This window comes from Diplotaxodon limnothrissa, linkage group LG2, assembly GCF_057381915.1.
Source record: "Diplotaxodon limnothrissa isolate DT_005_m linkage group LG2, D_limnothrissa_male_GT1.1, whole genome shotgun sequence".
In the NCBI taxonomy this organism is placed as follows: Eukaryota; Metazoa; Chordata; class Actinopteri; order Cichliformes; family Cichlidae; genus Diplotaxodon; species Diplotaxodon limnothrissa.
Genome location: NC_140597.1, coordinates 39,624,054 through 39,644,760, shown reverse-complemented (window position 1 = coordinate 39,644,760; position 20,707 = coordinate 39,624,054). Strand labels below are relative to the sequence as shown.

General features: G+C 42.5%; 1 protein-coding gene across 3 annotated transcripts in view; it reads left to right on the top strand.

Moving 5' to 3' along the window:
- The window catches only part of atp8a1 (ATPase phospholipid transporting 8A1), a 106,824-nt gene that overhangs the window by 76,623 nt on the left and 9,494 nt on the right, over positions 1–20,707 (top strand). For all 3 annotated transcript variants that reach the window (XM_085363525.1, XM_085363533.1, XM_085363517.1), the window contains 6 exons: positions 4,859–4,933; positions 6,220–6,342; positions 10,686–10,764; positions 11,830–11,891; positions 12,146–12,202; positions 12,506–12,613. In XM_085363525.1, coding sequence (XP_085219651.1) covers positions 4,859–4,933; positions 6,220–6,342; positions 10,686–10,764; positions 11,830–11,891; positions 12,146–12,202; positions 12,506–12,613 — 504 coding nt within the window. The remainder of the gene's footprint in view (positions 1–4,858; positions 4,934–6,219; positions 6,343–10,685; positions 10,765–11,829; positions 11,892–12,145; positions 12,203–12,505; positions 12,614–20,707) is intronic.

The window sequence follows — 20,707 nt, the reverse complement described above, 5'->3', positions numbered from 1 at the left end:
CGTGTCTCTGCCGGCATCGGTCAGTTGTTGTGTGGTGGGTTTGATGGCATCTGACAGATACCAGACCCAGTGCAGATTGCAGCCTCAGATCTATAACCAAGGGTGGCCAGACACGTGAAGTGCTTCCTATCATCGGCAGCTTTATCACTAGTAGTGCTCAGATGTTTTGATCAACAGGCCGTGCACTTGTGTGACAAAAGTAGCAAGTTTGGCTTTGCACCGTCCCAAAAATCCAGAAGTGGAAACTGCTGAGTGTTTGATCTTTGAGCTTTACCAGTCGCTTTGTGCCAAAGTGACCACGCAGCGTAACCGAAAACACGACATGAAACGATTTCCATGAAGTAGGTAACATCTGGGAGCAGAACAGGAGAAAAATACATTATTTGGCCACTTAAAAGACCACCTCTCTTTCCTTATGTTGCTTGACAAGATTTGAGAATACTGCTTTATTTGCTCACAAAATGTTGGCGTTTTGAGAGCGCTCCCTGCTGAAGCGTCAGGTTTTTAGAACCTCATAATCACATGACCTTTTGTGGAAATATGACCACTTAAAAAATTGCTTTTGTTGATCCTCTTTCTGTGACACTTGACCTCTGATCCCCCCTTTTTAAATCCTCATTTTAGTTTATGTGCCATGAAAAATCCGTCGTGTATTTAAAACATTCCAGCGTGTCTGCCTCTGACTTATTGTGACCTGGGTAACGGCTCTCTTTCCAGGCTGTAACTGCAGTTATAAATTCATTGTGACCATTCGATCCCGCTGCCCTTTTCCACATATGCCGTAACAGTTCAGAGAACAAGTTCAAAGTAAAATTCAATTTTCAGCAAATGTAATTTTCTGTTGGCACGATCCATTACATTTGACATTTACATCTTAAAATTGGATTACGCTTGTTTGTCTCTGTTTTTAATCATGGGTAAACGTTAGCTTCTCAATCACTAGGAATTTGATTTTTAAGTTTAAAAGAACATCAAAACCTGGTCAGTGTTCTTCTCGGCATCCTTTTCTTCTTTTTCCTTGTGCCACCAAATACTGCTTCCCTTTGAAACATACCAGGTCCATTTTCAAAGGCCCTTTTCCAGCGACTGGAACATAACATCGATAGTTTTGTCTGCAGGGCGAGCTTCTTTCCAGTACACCTTTTGTTGCTTTCTGAAAACATAAGTCCCCTCCCCCTCTCATGCTCGGCTCCTTCAGGGGAATGAAGTAGATAATAGGACATTTCTTCACGATTTGGCTGGTATTTGAAATGTCCCCGTGTTGTAAGACCTTGACATCTAACACAGCGGCAACCCCGGGGTATGAGTCAAAGCAGCGTTTGTTGCACTAATAGGTTTACTTTTGAGCTCGCATGTTTTCCCCTCGACTCTCGGGATGCCTTGCAAGAACAGAATCGAGGATGTTGACGGGAATTTTAACTTTTTGTTCGCAGCACCATTGTCCCATACAGTGTGGGTTACAATTTGAATGCCAGGGCAGGAAGACCCTGTGTTTAAGCCTCTTTTCATCTCCCTCTGCTTCCACGGGGTCTTTGGTTTCTTATAAGACACATGGAGTAAGAGGGCGAAGGATTCTCGGCCTATTGTGGAAGACGTGAATGTGAGCACAACTTAGTCTGAAGCTCTTGGAGCGGTTCAAGATTTTCTGTGGCTCACAGAGGGTTAATTGTGAGTCAGAATGTAAGGCTGTCACTCCAGCGGATGATTGACTGACATGCAGTGTTTCTTTTTACTTTTTAGAGGCTGCTGGTTGTGATTGGCATTTCTTTTCCTAATCGGTTAGAGAGCACTTTAAGCACATTCATGCTTGAGCTATGAATTTTCATTTGATTTAAAAGAAGGAGGAAAAAAAGGCGGCAACATGTAGCCATACATTTTTAAACAATGTGTCCAGTAACTAAAGTTCGGGAATAATTTATAACCTCGAGTGATTGAAGAACAGCAGCAAAAAAGTGGAATTGAGCCACATTAAAGCTAAGAGACCCTTTTTAAAAGAAACCATAGAAACTCCGTTCACATGGGCGAGCCAGCTGGCCTCTCAGCTTTGATTGACACATTGCCAGGGTGCTACAGAGGGGGCTGATGGACAAGTGGCATTTATGAGGCAATTACATGAAAGCTCATTCAGTGGAGCTCAGTTTAGTCAGAGACGGCTCAGAGTAGCAGAGCAAAGCTTGCCGACCAGTAGCTCCGAATTAATCCACGGAGGCCATGCCTGGCATTGTGAGACTGCTTCTGTTTGTAGCTCCACATATTTCCAGCATATTTATCAGCTCCCTCTTTATGCGACTCTTTATTCTGTGCTTGCTTTGTGTATGAATTCCATTAACAATCCTGCAGGGCTGAGCTTAAGAGTGTCAGGACTCGCATTGTTGGGGACAAATGTCATACCCTCACCCCCCCACCCTCCAGCCACTTGGAGACAGCAGTGAAGCAACACTGGAATCAATGATTTTTCATTTGCTGATGAATATGCAAGTCTTCTTATCTCCTAGCCCTTGCCCAATCCTCCTTTTTTCTACAGCTCCCGTTTCCCTCTATCCCTGTTTTTCATGATGTGCAGTGAGGGAGAGAGGCCAGCCACACCCCTTCGCTGAGTGGCACTCAAAGAGGAGAAGAAAAGGGGAAGGAAAAATCCGGCCTGGTACTTCCCCTAATGAGCAAATCAATGCATCTGTCCCTGAAGAGACGGAGAGAGTGAGAAAGAGAGAGGGAAGCTATTGGGACCTGAGAGACCAGGCCAAAACACTCACACAGAAGCAGTTACCTCAAGCTATGAATAGGAGTCTTTTTTAACTTAGCACAACAATATATCAGCCCAGACCCTCATTGAGCAGAGCTGTAATTAATTCAGCAGTTTGACCTACCCGCTAGCCTCTCGTTACCGTCGCTTGAGCTAATGGATGAACCTGGCTCATAGCTCGGGCTCCGTCTACCCACAACCCACAGCACTGGCATCTGAATATATTTCTCTGTGCTTTGCCAGGGGTTGTACTGTTCATCTTTTGGTCTTGGTCTAGCCATATGTAGTCCCACATTCAGCTGAGGTTGAAACCAGACCCCCTCTTTTAAAAGACACAGCATCATGGTAGAGTGCACCTGATGGCGGGATCTGGGATGGGTGGGTGAGGCAGAGAGGGGAAGGTGAGGGGCAGGGTAGGGGCGAACAGAGGATTCGTCTACATCCCCCCCTCACCATTTGTTTTCATGCCTATGCTTTCACGAGTAAATGGGAAGGACCAGTGGCAGATTATTATTGGTCGTGTAGACAGTGGCAGCGGCAGGCGGGGCTCCGAAACAGGCTTTGTCTCAATCTGAGAATTTGTAGCAGTTCATGCCTTCATAATGAAGTTAAATGAAGCGAGGAAATGCTGGTTGGCCATGGCCAAAACGCAGCACCCCTGATGTTCTCTTGACAGTTTTGGCATGAGTCTGTCCAGGACCGCAACATTGCAAACTGTAACTCTGTAAGGTGCAGTTGCTGATTTACAATCTGCAAACAATTTTCAGGGTGTGCAGTCAGATTTACTCGATGTCAGATAAATCCGCTTTACACCAATAAAAATTCGACGTATGTGCCATTTCCCTACCAGATTGGAGCTATTGCTCTGCTTTCATCTTAGAGGCATTATTTTGCTCAAATAAGCGTGGCTAATCAAAATACGGTGATAAGCCTCGTTTCCACTCAGCACATGGTTCACATTACCTCTGTCTGCCTTTCCTGACACAATATATCAAAGTTCTGCAGTCCTGACTTTGGCCTTAGAACTAACCTCATCTGTCACCCACATGTCATCAGGTAGATCATGGAGGAAAACAGTGGGTAAGATATATGTTAGAAGTTAATCGTGTGATGAATCCAGTGGAGACTTTGCATCTCCGAGGTGCCACCTGGAGGTCCTGGCTTTCCCGCTGTCTCTCATTTTTTCTCATTTGGCCCTTCTGCCTGTTTTTTTTTTTTTTAAAGTTAAAATTGTGTCTGAATTAAACTAATGACGCAGGTTGATCACAGGTCAGCACTTTAAAACCAAACCACTTTAATTTAAGGATCATTCGGTTATTTATTTTTTCCCTTACACTAAAGGGAAACATACTTTTTCTTTTCTATTATCTATAATTGCAATCTCAGCGGAGGCTGCGTTCCCTTTGATCTGATGGTAGGATAAGATAAGATAAGATAAGATAAGATAGAACTTTATTAATCCCTCGGGTGGGTTCCTCTGGGAAATTCGACTTCCAAAAAAAGCACAGCAACGACCGAAGTTACAGTTACAGAACTGTTATATATATATATATATATATATATATATATATATATATATACACACACACACACACACACACACACACACACACACACACACACATATATAAATACAGAGACAAATATAAATAAAATATACAAAGGGGATAAATAGAATAAATAGGAATAAAAAATAAAAATACAAGTGAATTGCACATTTCAAGTATTGAGTCTATTGCACTGCTAATGCTAATGCTGTGTGGATCGTTAGTTTGTAGATGCAGTGATCCTGTCTCAAATCTGATCATGTCACTTATCTTTGCAATCACTAATGAAAAGCTTACACCGAAAGAGCAAATGGCTGCTTGCATGTAAATGTGGCAGCGTCTTCTATGATTAAAGCTTTCAATATCAAAACTGAGAGCAAATGGCTTTCAGCGTAAAATGACAGTGCTCATTGAAAGATGTTTCAAATGTTACAACACTTCGACTTCATTGTTTGCCACTAAAGTTGATGGCTTCTTAAAAAAGATTGTATTATAAATCTCTGATTGTATTTCTTCTGTTCGTATGTTGCTGTTTTGACTCATTTTATGATTTTTTTGTCTTTCTTAGATCTGGTTTGCATTCGTCAATGGCTTCTCTGGTCAGATTCTGTTCGAACGCTGGTGCATCGGCTTGTACAATGTGGTGAGTGTTTAGAAACATGTGCCTCTATAGAGACCACTTTACTCCTCTACCTCTGTCCCCTCTTTGACACAGAACGTATTAGCTGTGGTGCCTCAAGCCTGATCCCTTTATTGCGTGACTACGTCATCAGCATCCTGAAAAAGTTCTCCTTTATTTATGACCCGTTGTCAAGCCCGTATTCCCTGTGTGCCCTAAACTATGTACTGAATGCGAAAGAACAACAGCTTCGCTTGCCCCAAAGAGTATAGTTAGTAAGAGCAGCTACGTTTCAACGATAATAAGAATAGGAAGACTGGAGCAGAGCCGGCCGCTGATGTAGGGAGTCCCTCAGAGCGCCGTAACAGGACCACTCCTAATGAACTCATATTTCATATCTGTCATGAATTAAGCAGGAGGGAAAAAAGTGCATCTGTAGTCTGAGGTTTAAGAGTATACTGTTAAGACCACAATGAGTCAACATGTAACTTTAAACTGTTTATAAAAATGAACTCGATTCAATCAACAAAAATGAATGAGAGAAGTGTGAAGTGAAGTTTCCCCACAATCCCAATCGGCCTCAAGCGCAAGTCATTTATGGCAGGTACAAACTGAGATTTGAGCCCTGCCTTTTGCCCTGGTTCATAATATCCTCCCTTTGCCCCACACTCCCACACTTTGTAACCAGCGCTGTTTTGGTTGTGGGAAAAAGCTTCATTCTTTCACTTTATCAAAAACTGAGGGAATTCCATTGGCTCAGTGGGAGTCTGTTAGAGGCAGTGGGCTGAATCTGCCCCTCAAAGGAGGTCTTCCTCAGCCTGGCTCTGAATAAGAAAAGAAGCCAGTGGAGCATGTCCTGTAGCCCACTGGTCCTGCCGACTGAGGCCTGAAGACTTCCACTCCAGATGGGCCTGTAGGGAACTCACACCAACTGAATCACTTGAGCTACACAAATAGCATCCTTCCTCTCTCAGCAGCTGCTATACAGAACATTACAACACCACCACGAAATGATGCTGTAAATGCCTGCTCCTCAGTCAAGAAGACCACAGATGCTCATTGGAGATGGTTTTTGCATATGAACAGACTTAAAGCATGACAAATCAAAATAAGGTCAGCCAGTCTTCAGTGAAGTAAAATTAAGAGTGGAGCAAGTGGAGAACAAAATGAAACAGAGCTTTGACAGGATGTTGGAGGTCAGATTTACTGTGGCAGCTTTAAAGGGAGATATTTTTAGCAAAATCATATTATTTCATATCAGATTCATCACTGTGTGTTTGTGCACGTCTGCGGGTGTGTTTTTTTCGTAGATCTTCACTGCCTTGCCTCCTCTCACTCTGGGAATATTTGAGCGCTCCTGCAGGAAAGAGAATATGCTGAAATACCCAGAGCTCTACAAAACCTCCCAGAATGCCATGGGCTTCAATACCAAGGTAATTTGATCCTCTTATCACATGTATGTTATCTATGTGGATGTTTCCTGTAACACGTAAACAGATTTCAGTACTTTTAGATTAATTATTTTTCTCAGTTTGCTCTTCATTGCAGTCCTAAGTATAAGTATCATGTTCTGTGAATATATTTCATGTAAAGTCTAACAGTATGTGGGTGTAACAGTATTTTCCATAGACGTAGTATGTCATTAATACTGTTAGCTTTACTGACATGCTTCAACAGCCCAGTGTCGGTAACAGCCATTTCTTTAATTCTGCTCAAATTAAGTGACAACAACAACAAACTTATACTAAAGTATGTTATGTTCCTTTTTATTGTACCTTTTATGATTGGGAATTAATTTTGTTCTCCACTAAATTAAAAGGTTAAAAGTCCCAGTAATGAAATCACATTAATAACGGGACAGCGATCTGTTGTGTTGACGTCTCAGTGACCTGGCAGCTGCAGTTTGTGGGTATCCGGTCGTAGCCTGGTTTGGCCTGGCTTGACCTGTTCTGTCTGGTTGCGGGGGCTGTCTGTTAGCTTCCCCCTTCAACTGGTAATAAAGTCGTCTCGTCCTTTCTCCATGCTGAGCCAGAGACTCCTGGACCCTCCTCACAGGCGTGGTGACCTGGTTAGCACCACATGGAGGTGGATTAAAAGCAGATTGGCCATGGTGGTCACGGGCATGGAAGCTCAGATCTGTTGGGAGATGGCAGCAGAAAAGGAGGGAGTAGAGAGAGTGTGCTGTCACTGTGTAATGGCATTTGTCGCAGAAAATTATGCAATTTGTTTAAGTGAGGTGTTTTTTTGTTCTCTTAGAAGCCTATCAGATCGCATTTAAGCCACACAATACCAGACTGCACGGATCAGACGACGATGGTCCGATCCCGAGTTCGAGAAATACTCACTTCTGTTTTTAAAAAAGCCATTTTAAAATGCGTCCCAATGAACATGAGCGTTTAGCTCATTTGTTCTGATTTGTGATGAATTGTTACAGATAATAAATAAATAGATAAAATTTAAATGTAGCATCTGATCCTACTATTAAAAAACAGCTGGTTAGTCCATAGGAGGCTCTAGTATATTAGCATCTTAATATTACACCTAACAGCTGGATCGCCAGTCTGCTCTGCATGATATCAGAGTACAAATACACAGGAAGAGGTTGTTTACCAAGTATAACAAGTATACCTTAGTACTTGTCTTGCATGTGGTTTCTATTTTTTTCAAGAACACGTGTAAAGGATAAAGTTGCTTTGATAACACATTCGTTTTAAAATATCTGACACTTGCTGACGCAGGCAGACGCATCCATCTGTCACTGACTCCATGATCACACTGGTTAGAACTGGCACTAACAACACCTCCTGCTTTATCTTTGGCACAATTTGTACTTCTAAGTATGTAAATTTTTCTACCACATTAAATTATAACCTTTCAGAAGTTTGTTTCTTAGCTACACACTTAAAAGTGACAGAAGGCAACGTTAAGATTGAAACGTCTCGTAAAGTTGTAGCTTTGAATCTTGTGTTTTTGTAAATATACATGATATGATTAATCAGTAAGTGTCTGTAGAGCAGCTGTTGCACACAATTAGCCTTTGTTTAATTAAGAAAAACATATCGTGAACATTAGGTGTAGCCCTGCTAATGTCACACATTTTTAATACAGCAAAAAGCTTTTCCCAGCAGTGTGAAATACATATATAACATTTAAAGGCTGTAATGTCACAGTTGATAAATTGGCATAACAGCAGTGAGTGGATGTGTGCTGACTATCTAAATGAAATGGAAAAAATAGGTCATTTCACAGAAAAACAAATAGACTAAATGTGAACCAAGCGCCCTGTGTTCTTTGCACATCACTTCAGATTTTATGATTCACAATTGTTTTATTATTAATCATACTTTAATGATTTATGACCACTTCATAAATCGTATGACATTTTCTGTGAATCCTGTTGTATGATGGATTTCCCTTTAATTAGCTTTTTGCAAAGACTTCATTAAGTTTCTGGTGCCAAAAAAAGGAATCATTAAAAATATTCATGTGATAGTTAGAAGCAAATGAACCTCCATTTTTGTTTGGGCCACATTTTCCAAGACTCATAAATGATGACTTGGCCAGGTCAGCAGGTTGTTTTTGCTGGCTTGTCCACTCTATTCCCGAGATATTTTCCTTGCAGCTGGCCCGAGGCGAGGCGAGAAAATCCAGCAGGAATTTGGCCCCTCGAAACCTGTCTTTCTGCTCGCCCGGCTCTTTTGTACACAACAGATACTGTCTTTGTGAATTAAAGCTGTTTGTGTTGAGGTGCGAGAAGGGAGAGACGGAGGGTGTTAGAAACTTCAGGCGTGGCTTCAGCTGTGTCGCTCATTCACTTTTAATTACAAATTCTAGACACCTAAACCGCCCTAATAAACCGCGTTCCCCTTCGTGCGGCCTCGGTGATCGCAGCAGTTTACCAGAAGCTATCACCTCCTACATAGCACCATTACTTCTCTTGCATACGGTTTTCCTCAAAACTGAAACAGGAAGCGTGGGAGCAACTCTGGAAATATTTGGCTCGATATTAATTACTGGCCTTCGTGTGGTTTAGGTTCTTTTTCTTATTTTTGTTTTTGGCAATTAGGATTCTGACAAAGGGCCGAATATTTGCAGGACAGACGAGGCATTCATTCGGAGCGCCAGCCCCAGCAACTTGCTGCGTAACAAGAAAGAAAAGAGCCTGGTGGCTGGAGGGGCGAAAGGGAGGATCCTACTGTGACAAATGATTATGAGCATTTATTGATTTCATTAGCATTCATTATGGTAGAGCGGAAACTGGGGCTGGCTTACACTCCCACAGAGTTTGGGATTGAGATAGCTGGGGAGGAGGCTGGTAGAGAGCTGAGCCTGCCAGTGGGAGGCTAATTGGCATAAACATGTGATTGTAACATTGGTGATAATTTAATACACATTTGACCACAGAGATAGAGGAGTGGGGGTTTGCTTTGGCTGGCCCTCACTCAGTGTATTGGGTTTTGTGTACACAGTGGGAGAGTGAGGTAATCCAGGATTGGGGGTGGCTGCTAAAGGACTTTAGATGAGGAGGTTGTGCTACAGCGACCAAAAACAAGCCCGTGGCGTAGATTAGAGCAGGACTTGTTCCTTCACTGTGCCCATTCATTTTCCAGCCAGATGATCTCGAGTAACCCTACACAGTAAAATAGTGCGAATAGCTGTTCTGAAGACCACAACATACAGAAAGTGAGTTTCCAGGATGTGTAATTCATCTTGTATAAGTAGTGTTTAATATTTCACTGACAGGTTTGCTGTTGTTGAAAAGCGAGCCTTTTTAAAACAAGCCAGATACTAAAACGTGATGCTTTCCCCCGTTTGCTTTTGATTTTTTAATGCCCTGCTCCATCTGCCCTTTAATCTCGACAAATTTTCTCAGGATTCACAGCAGCGTCTGTGTTAGCACAGCGGGGGAAAGGCGGCACAAATATGGAGTGTTTTTTGGCAGAAAGGATTTTCACGGCTGTTTCATGGTACATCACCCATTAGTGTTTTGTTTGGCCATCGCGTCGCATAATGTGAATTTGAAGCACCGCGGCTTTGGAGAGAGAGAGAGAGACAGTATGGATGTAAACGATTCAAGTCTACATGCTTGCGTAGACAGACGCACACGCAGACTGCGGTCCACGGTTTTCCAGCAGGCTCTCAATAATTACCGTGAAAACAGTTTAATCTCTGTCAGGCCTGTCAGTCTCCCTGTGTGTGTTTCTAGATTTATTTTTGCTTTTTTAAACTCTGCTGTCATTTATTACTACACCAGTTAAAATCCTCACATGAAAGGGCCGAAGCCTAATGAAATATAATGAGAGGAAACCCTCACACTGGCAGCTCATACATTAATGTTATACAGTGTTTGTGTTGTTGAGATGAGTATGTGTATTTTTCTTACACCCACTGATTCGTTTTGTTTTAATTTATTCTTGACTACAGGGAAAATGTGCAAACTTGTATTAGCTTTAACTGCCCATGAACACATTCAGCAACCTCTTTCTCCCCCATAACACACACAGAGGATATACAACGTGTCTGTCAGCGGGGCGGCCATTCAGCATGGAGGCCCCGACAAAACCGCCACTTAGCCTAGCGCCTGGCTGGCACAAAGGGCCCAGGTCAGGGGTCACTTGGAAAGCTGGAGCTCCCAACACCCTTTTCTCATGCTTTTTTTCCACTCTCTCTCCCTCTCACCCTCTTATTGGAATCTCTTGCTGTCCAACCTCCCCCTCCCCTGTCCTCCCCCTCCTATACATCCTTTCCCTCCATCCCTCTTCCCTCTTTTTTGCAGGTCTTCTGGGCCCATTGTCTGAACGGCCTCTTCCACTCCGTCATCCTCTTCTGGTTCCCCCTTAAAGCCTTCCAGCATGGTAAGTAGCTCCCAGAGACTCCTCCACGGCTCTCGGTGGACCTGGCGCATAAATAAGGAGGACAGTCAAAGACACGTATTTTGTCTTAATTAGTTCTCTTTTCAACCATCCAGTCATGAATTGCAAACATGTGTGTGCTCCAGTCCGAGGGACACGCAATAACAAGCTCATGTTCATGTTTGCCCTAATGACTGCTGAAATGCTTTAGCGTGCAGTTATTGGCACTTACTTAGCTTTGATAGATAACATAGACCCAATCAGGTGCTTTCTCTGCGGCCAAAATGATGTTTTTATTCAAACAGAGAGCTTCGTGAGTGCAAATAACTTTATTGATCCATAGAAGGTCAATTGTGCATGTTTGGCACGTTGAGATGGTCTCTGTGTGTGTGGGTGTATGTGCAGAGAGAATAGGGATCTTTGAGCCGGTAAGTCTTGGCTGGCTGGAGCTAAGGACCACACAAGCTTGGGCCTGCTCTCCAAACAAAAGGCGCCAAGCCCCTCACTGTGACTGACAGGCTGTCAGCAAAGCCTCAGCGCACACAAGACATGTGACCAGCCGGAAGTAAAGGGAAAGGGAGCCTCTCTTTCTTTACTGGCAGTGCACACTGTTGATATTTTAGCCAGAGCCCAGGCCCACTTGGGCGGTATGAAGCAATATGTCTGTGTGACTCACAGCTTATTTCAGTCTTATTAATTTAGGAAGTTATACGAAAAGCATCGGATTCCTTTTTAATGGCAGAATTAATTAAAATGTTGCCAGAAAAATAATTTTACCCTCTCTTTCAGCACTAAATTAGCCAGAACTTTTCGTTTTTGAATATGATTAATGGACACCAATTCTGCTGGATTTGCATACACATACTGCCTTGAAATTAACATTCCAGGCTCTCTCAAGGACAGTAATGGAAGCAGCGTTTGACTGTGGTTTCTACTTTTAGTTCCCTGCTCCACTCCAAGCACTTTATGACAAAACTCACATTGATGTACCTAAAGTGTTACCCTATGTGAAACCTAAGAGCTGAAGAAGGACAGCTTAAAAGCCTCTGCTGCTGATTCCCTTCACAGATACAGTTTTTGGCAATGGAAGAACTCCGGACTATCTCCTCTTAGGCAACATGGTTTACACGGTAAGTGCACCGGTCTTCTTCCCTGGCAGTGTTTCTGCTGTGTTACAGACTTCGGGTGTGTGAGCCAAGTGTTCTTAAATGCCAGCGAATAAACATCAGCTATATTTCCTTGTCTTCTTCTCTTCAATTGTCTGATGATCTTTTCCAGTTTCGTTTTTTCCAGTAAAATGCTTTCTTATTGCGAATTCAGGTATGTGGGATGAACTTCACATGATCCTCTTTGCTGAACGAACATGTGGTTTGTGTCTCCGCAGTTTGTCGTCATCACAGTTTGTCTTAAAGCCGGCCTGGAAACCTCGTCTTGGACCATGGTAAGTTGAGTCCTCCTTCTCTTTTGCTATGCTTCTGTTATCTCTTTTCACTTTTACGTGGCCGCTGATACCTGTGACTAATTTTACATCCTCTTCTTATCGCTAAATCCCTTTATGGTATGTTCTCGCTAGGCTTGTAAATGTAAACCAAGTGAAATGTACGGTACCTCTTTTAAGTTACCAGAGAGCATTCAGTGTTTTAAGCCCAAGGAAGCATGATTAAAATGGCTCGAGTAAATTGTAGCAGTGCTCAAATCACAAAACCTTTTGTGATACTTACTGTCCTCTGGTTGCTCCTAACAGTTCAGTCACATCGCCATCTGGGGAAGCATCGGCCTGTGGGTGGTGTTTTTCGCTATCTATTCCTCCTTGTGGCCCCTCATCCCTCTGGCACCTGACATGTCAGGCGAGGTAAACACACATGCCGGCGTGCACACGTACACATGCTTCCCCCAGTCCCAAAAGAAACTGCTGATATAATCAGCTATTATAGACACATCTGTAGCTCCTTATGATTCATTTTCTGTAGAAAGGAGCTGGTGGGAAAACCTTAAAAAAGATCTTTGTAAGTAGAGCCAGAGGAGTGTAAACTGTCAGACCTCTGGCTTGTGTTGCCTAATGACTTAATTGGGCCAATTTGCCCTGTGTTTGTGTTAAAATTTCTCCCTCAGCTCTGAGTATCCACAGGTGAAACTGAAACAGTGAGGCCGTCTAGAAGCTAAGCAAAGAGAGACACGGGTGACTGATAGCCTAAAAATGTACCCGACAATCATTCAACCCCTTGAACATCAATCACATCCGTCCTATTATCCTTCCACTCATTTTCTTTCGTGTTGGATGCTCGTATTGAACATCACTATGAGACAAAGGCTTAAGGCTGCTTTAGCCATCAGGTTTCATTCAGTGTTTCTCTGCTCTTGGATATCAAAGATGTCAAAGAGCTCTGGCTGTGGTTTCAGCAGATACACCTGCGGTTAAAACCTTCTGTTTATGTGGGACAACAACTTGGAAGAAAGTTGTCTTAAAGACAGAGGAGGTAAAATTGCTTTTTGTCAGACGGAGAAAGAAATGAGGGACTACACCAAGGCCCAGAAAAGTTTTAATTATTCAAATATTTTCTTTACTTTTTTCCTTTCAGGACCCGGTATTTACGTGTGAATGTAACTACTGTAACTGTCACCACAGGTGGTTAATGGGAACCTATTAAACAGGTGAAATTTCCCAGTACATTGTGGGCAGGAGACTGAGGCATCTTTTCATTGCGTAACAATAACACTGCAGGAAACCATTCAAAGAAAAGAGGAAAATAACATCTTACAACAAATGTTGTCTTTGCAGAGGTGCTGTGTAGAGATCCCTCTACAATTCACCTAATGTGAAACTGTTCCTTAAAAACAAAAGTGGGTTTTAGTCTTGTTGACAAGTAAGAAAAACTTGGGGTTTTATTACTTAAACAAAGCTTTATTCGTCCTGTGTGCCCAATTTGAGATGAATACTTTATGCATCTGAGGCCTCAGCTAACATGTAAAATGTAACACATTCATCACTGTTTGATTATTTGTGGGCATTTCAGACCGCTTGAGATTGTTCAGGGAAATGTAGAAATAAAAGGAAGAAAATGGCTTGTGAAACTCAGTCCGGGTATATTTTATGTGGACACGCTGAGTTAGTGGATTAAAATCCTCTGAACATATTGTCTCATAATAAACAGCTACAGTGTACTGCCTTATGTGAAGCTGAATAGAAGTGAAAAATATCTGCGCACAGTTATATTTTGGTAAATGACCATGAACTTCAGAAACGGCAGGCTGCGTCTGCCTGAGGAGAAAAGCCTTATTTTTTGTTTCTCAGATTGAGGATTGGGTCTTTTTTCATGTATTATTGCTCAGTAAATTATTATTTTTGGAAAGAGTTTGACATTTAATTAAATGGTGAAAATGAGTAACGTCTGTTAGATATAATAATACAGCCAGCAGACAGTTGGCTTAGTCTAGCAGTAAGACTGGTTGCAGGCTGCAGCTTTGTTTGCCAGTAACAGGATCCACCTACTAGCACCTACAAAGCTCACTGATTAACACGATATGTCCTGTTTGTTTAATCGGTATAAAATCCAAACACGTCTCTTTTTTTTACAGAGTGTGCGTGCTTAATGTTATTTTGGCTCACAGAGCAATAATCCTGCACATATGAAAGCAGTAAAATATTATTTTTACACTTTGGTTTTTGTACAGATCAAACAAATGAGATGGAGCATGTTAAGTGGTGATTTTTGGATAGCCCCTGCTTCCAGTCTCTATATTTGGCCAGATTAACCTCCGGCTTGTGTACATTCATATATACCACAGAGATATAAGAATGGTATCAATCTTCTCTTCAAACATTCTGCCAGAAAGCAGAGGATTTTTCCCAAAATGTCACGCAATCCCTGTAGGAGCTATAATTCTGAGTCAGATCTCCTTCATCTCTGATCAGTTCTGTTGGGGAGGTGATTGCAGGTTTTGCTTTTGGAAAGGAAGATCTCTGTGGCAGATTTTCTTTGTTAACCTTTGGACTGAAGAAAGAATTTCTATGTTGCGTCTAGTTGCATGTAGTATTCTCATCTGGCAGAGGTTTTACTACTGCAACAGTATGTTTGGCGTACAATAACTCCACATGTTTTGGGTACGTGTTTGTGCGTAACACTGTAAATAACATAAGTAGGTGCACATGTACAGAAATGCTGACTGCTATACCCTCACTGGGCTCAGTGTACTACTCACTCAGTAGTACACACACACACACACACACACACACACACACACACACACACAGGGAGTAGGTATATTAGCTTAATTCTATCCCCTGTCTGTGAAGCCTGCTGCTTTCATCCGTACCCTGCAGCACTTGACTGAAGACAGTAATGGTGTCCTCTGGGTAGTGGGTAACTCTATGCCCAGCCCTAACTCAGGGATGCCAGTATATCATCAAACAGGGACACATCTCTGAAACTCGAGAAGGAGTCAGAGACACAGGCACCACTTCCAAGACCTTGTAGCCTCTGAAGAGTAGGATTATTCACAACCCTGATGAAGCCCCGCATATTTCACCATAGCCTCCCTAATGTGTACTTGAAGGTAAAAAGAAGAAGAAGAAAAAGCGCTCTCTGTCCTTTATATCTACTTTCTTTTATGCTCTCGGCTTTTTTCCTGCGTTCTCCTTTTGTTCACCCCACCCCATCTCTGCCAGCTGAAAAACTGCCCGAGGGCCTACAGCATAACAGACACCAGAACTCCCTTCCACTCCTGCCTCGGCTCTCACACACAACCACCTTTAACATGTTAAGCAGCACTCGGCTTCACAAGAACCCATTCATCAATGTCAGGCAAAATATTCCTTGGACGTACGACCGGGCAGGTGCCGGATCAATCGTCCAAACACCCCGAAACAGCTCGTATGGTTTTCACAGGTACTCCCTGAGAATGGCTTTGTCCCAAATGATCACCTCACTGAAGTCTGAAACAAATATCAAAAGAAAATGTCAGATTATTCTGTTCAGGCAGCGTAATCTGCCACACTAAGCGGCTTAGCCTCACCTCAGGAGATGTCTCATGCACACTCTGTCGCACTGACCTGTTGCCTGCTGACATGCCTGTGCTATCAATGCAGCTGTCTCCCTGCACACTTTGTCCCCCGCTCTCTGCTCACACCTCTGCTGTTTTCCAATTTCTGCTGCAAGCTGCAGCGGAGCATCTATCACTCACTCAGACTCGAGTGCTTGTCATCAGCATATGGATTGTACACTGCAACGGCTTCTTCACAGTTTCTGCTCAGAGACTCTTATTTTTCAAAAAGGAATAGCTTTGCAAAGATGTTTGTTGATGTGTAGCAGGCCAGGAATACACAGGGCTTTCTGTGACAGCCTGTGTGACATGGACAAGAATGAAAACAATTTCTAGAGAAACAGATCAGCTTAGTGACTATTATGAATGATTTTTATTCAGGACTGCTTTTATTTAGTTTAACGTTAGTTGAACTCTTCTACCAAACCACTACATCGCTCCTGTCTTCAGTCGTCTGTTAGCCACTTTATTCCCCCTCAGAGTACGCCTCCTGAAATATCTGCTCTATTTTGAAGCAGTGAAGCAACTTGTAAACAGAAAATATTAATGCAGTAATGGAGGAAAATGGAAGAGCTGCAAGAGTTCAAGCTATCAGTAAGTGTGAATCAGTGTCATTTATCTAAACTACGCTCCATAAAATGCGCATCAGCGTGCTGCGTGCATCCCAGCCAGAAGGTTGTGGGTTTGAATTGGGAACTTTCTTCGGACTTGTCTGTGTGGGATCTCTCTGGGTACCAAACACATCCACTTTAGGTCAAATTGGTGACTCTAAATTGGCCATAGGTGTGAATGCTTGCCTGTGGTTGCCTGTTACTCTGTGGTAGCTCTGCAATAGGTTTGCAGTCTCTGTGGTAGACTCGACAGCTGTGAATCGGATAAGTGGGAGAAAATGGACGGATGGATGGTTGGATGTCATATTAAAAACACAGACATGGATTTTCTAAAAAATTCAGTTATTTATTTTTAGTAGCTTTAAAAAGTGCTTACTGCTTTCATAAACGACAGTACCAGTAACTTATTTTACTCTGTCATTGTATTTTGTGCATTTGAACTTGCAGCGAATCACTCATATCTGCTTATTTCAGCATAGGGTGGAGGAAAAAACCCTACCTCAGCGAAAGCTGAAACCTGTCTGAAACCGCTAATCCATCATCTGTCATATTTAGCTTTCAGTTACAGTTGTTTATTATTGTTTGTAGCATACCTGAAAAGGAATCTAAGATTTGAGTGTTCACTGCCAAATTTCCTCCAAGCGCCAAAAGTCCTGCCCGTGATGAATGCTCTTGTCTGTGAAATAAAAGTCCTAATGAGCTTTTCTTTACAAAACAAACACACAACAGAGCAAAGAAACACGGCAGGTTATCAGATCTGACTGCAAAGTCTGTTCACGGATTAGAATTATTGTCACAATCCCCCCAAAACCTGCCCTATAATTGGTATATCTTCCTGACTATTTAACTTTTTTGAAATATTAGAAATATTATTCCACATCGTTGAGGCTGCCTTTGTCCCTTAATTCTTATAATCCTCCTCCAAGACTGAAGAGTGTTCTTGTCTAAGATTGACAAGCACCACAACACACATTTAGTGTAATTACCTAATTAAATGTACAGTAAGAGTAAAGAGTTATTATTAATGCCACATGTGGAGTTGGCTGTGAGACTGCTGACTTGTGTTTATAAAAGTCATAAGTTATATGTTTCTCTGCTTTTCCTGCTGTCTTTATTAAGCAACACAAAAATAACATGGAGTCGATGAAAAATACAACAGAGGAAGTTGTTTGTTTTCCATATTCTGCATTTTTTGGGTGGGTGTGTGTCTCTGCTGATGACATATGTAGAAGTAGTGGACTTGTCTTGTCTTACTAAGGCTCCCTGTTCGCCGTTTTACTGCCTTTGTTGGACGATTTTTGCGTTTCATACCCTTCTGTTATCGGATTGCTAGCTATGCTTCCATAACAAGTCTGAACTTTGTATTTGCACAAGAAAGGCCGCTGAGGGTTGAAACCACACTTGGCCAAATATATACTTTCATCTTCAATTTCCCTTCTCTCCTTGAAGCCGACATGCACATTGGTGTCCGGTCAAGCCAGTTGAGGGAAAAAACATAGATGCAGACTGAAGTCGAAGACAGGATGTAGCATATTAGTCTAACCGTCTCCTCTCAGCCTACCTGAAAGCAAAAAGAAAACGTCAAACACAGAAGCTCTGTGTACTCAAACTGCCACTGTCTGAATATTAGCATCTCTTGGATGCAGCTGCTAAGTGTTATGAAGTTGCCTTTTCACAGTCTTGTTTGCAGAATCCAGAGCATATCTTGGGCCTGTGGAGTGAATAGTGGAGCAGTGGACAAACGCAGCTCACATTTACCATTACAATGGCAGGTATTAGCATAATTCAAGCTGCTGAGACTATGGGCTTTCTTAGGCATGAGCACCTGGCTGCTCATGCCTAGGCTCAAGGATCAAGTCTTGATGGAAAAACAATCCTAAAATACTTTTGAGTTTTCCCTTGAAGCTTTTTTCTGAAGTTAAAGGATTTACGTCTTTCAATAAAATGACATTTTTGATGTTCTGTATGTTTAAACTTTTATTCAAACCAGGTAGATTTGCAGATCACAAATTACTTTTTTTCCTGGAACCTCTTCATTCAGATTCCACCTTGATAAACAGACACAGCTCTGTTATCAATACATTTTTCAAAAATGCCTCTCTGTGCAAAATGGGTTTAAAAACATAAACAGCTGTGGGATCCTGTTAGTCTGTGATTTGAACAGGAGGAACAAATCGTGGCAGGATCAGCCTGATGTTATTTGTATCCTGCTGCAACTTTACTGTATAAAGAGCAAATATCTCCAACATGTCAGGAGTAGTTAGTCATTACAACAAGTGTTTGTAAAGTAAAAATCACGAATCTGGGATCCTGTTTGTCTGTGATTTGAACAGCCCAGCGCTGCTCCTGATGCAGGGGAAACCAATCCTGCAGGGAGACCTACCTCAGCAACTGTGCAGGTGAAGCCAAAGGGCAGATTTGCTTCACCGTATTTTCTAGTCTTTGGCTTAGAATGAAGTTGGGTTGGAAACATATTCAGTGATGCTTCATCTCCTGCTTTGCGTTTGTGTGGGCGCCCCGTGCTAGCAGTGTCCAAGCGGTTTCTTTTTTCCCCTCTTCATACCGCGCCCCCCCTGCAATGGCTCTACGCCCCCCCTAGGGGGTGGGCACCACACTTTGACAGTGTGAGAAGGATGAGTTAGGATGACCATCTCATCGCAACAACCAACCAATTTCTAACCCATTATTAGGAAATGTAGCATGAATTTATCAACCCAACACTGGCGCCATTGCTGAAACCAAAACAGATTTCATGGACTAGAGGTAAAACATGCAAAATATATTGTTGTTGTGCTGTTTCAGCAGACACCCTGTTGTATGATTGCCCTCTGTCTATTACCATGACTGGACCACAAGGACATAACCTAAAAAGAAAGAGCAGAGGAAATGCAAACGTGCCATGTAGCATATGATTCACTGCATATTTATCATATAAGGCTGAATACCTCAAACCAAGTTTGACACAGTGTGGCTCAAAGTAAATAACAGCAGTGTTTGCACTGCTCAGCATTTTGTGTGTGTCAACATATGTGTGTGTGTGATTGCTTCTGTGTGTCTAGTCTGTCTGTGTGTGGGTGTGTGGCCACGAGGGGGTCAATGCCTGTCAAAACACACCCTTCCATGCCAGCAGACACTACTGTCTGTCCAGCCAGACAAGTTTATTGGTTTGTCCTAAAAATACAGCCCTGCTCCCCGGACCTCTCTCACCCTGTCCAGCTCCCAGGGGGCCCCTGGAATGAGACATTGCTAGCATCTACCAACTCTGATGGCCCCGCTTGTAGTATTGGAGCCTTTCCAGATGCCTGAAGGCAAACATTTGTTGTTTGCAACTGGTCAGATCTGTTTGGATTTTTAAAATTTGGTGCAAAAATAACAAACTGAGAATGATTAATGCTGTTTGTTTACGTCTGGCATTGCTATGTTGCTTTCTCAGCATGCAGTAGAAATTATTATATCAAATGTCATCATCAGAATAATTGAATTTTAGGGTAAACTTGAGATTGGAAGCATCAGGCCTTTGTGTGTTTACATTGCTCAGATTTAAATACGGAGAAGTATAAATATTGTTCGGTTTGAGAACGACTAAAAGGTTTATTTTTCTAAACTCTTTGATACGTCTCAGGACAGCTTAAACACCCCCATCAAAAGGCACGATACAGCGGATGAAAACAAAAATAATTAAACTGACTTAACACAAAAAAACAGTAAATGTTTCCACCGGGGTGCGTAATTTCAAAATTGATGTGAAAATATCTCGTGCTTCACAGCAATTTTCCCTCATCTTGTGCATTTTCAGCCTCCAGGTGACACAGAAAAGCTCTATTCATCCGTGTCCCATCTCACACTGTAGGGGAAAAAACATTTTTGATTTCCTGTCATTTGGGGTTTCCTCTCCCCTGGTGTTTTGTCAGACATCAAAGTCAATTTGCAGGTAATGGCGAACAGATTAGCTCATTTGAGCAAACCTGAGCGCTTTGATAGTTCTGACACTGATCGGTGTGTATGTGTGTGTATGTGTGTGCGTGCCTGTGCATCCTTAGGGCCATGTCTGTGTCATGTTACAGGAAGGACACTGTCGAGGGGGCCTTAGCAGTTTAAACAAGCGGCGCATTACAATGCAAGGGCCGCCAGTTTTGCAGTTTGACATGTAATGACAGATAGTCTCACTGCAGTGGGCCAAAGCAAACATCATCCTCACACTCATAGCTTAAAGGTTGTTGCCCCCACCAGAACGACCCACTGCCTTCCCGGCACCCTGGACACAGAAAGTAACCCCATTACTCAAACATGAACAT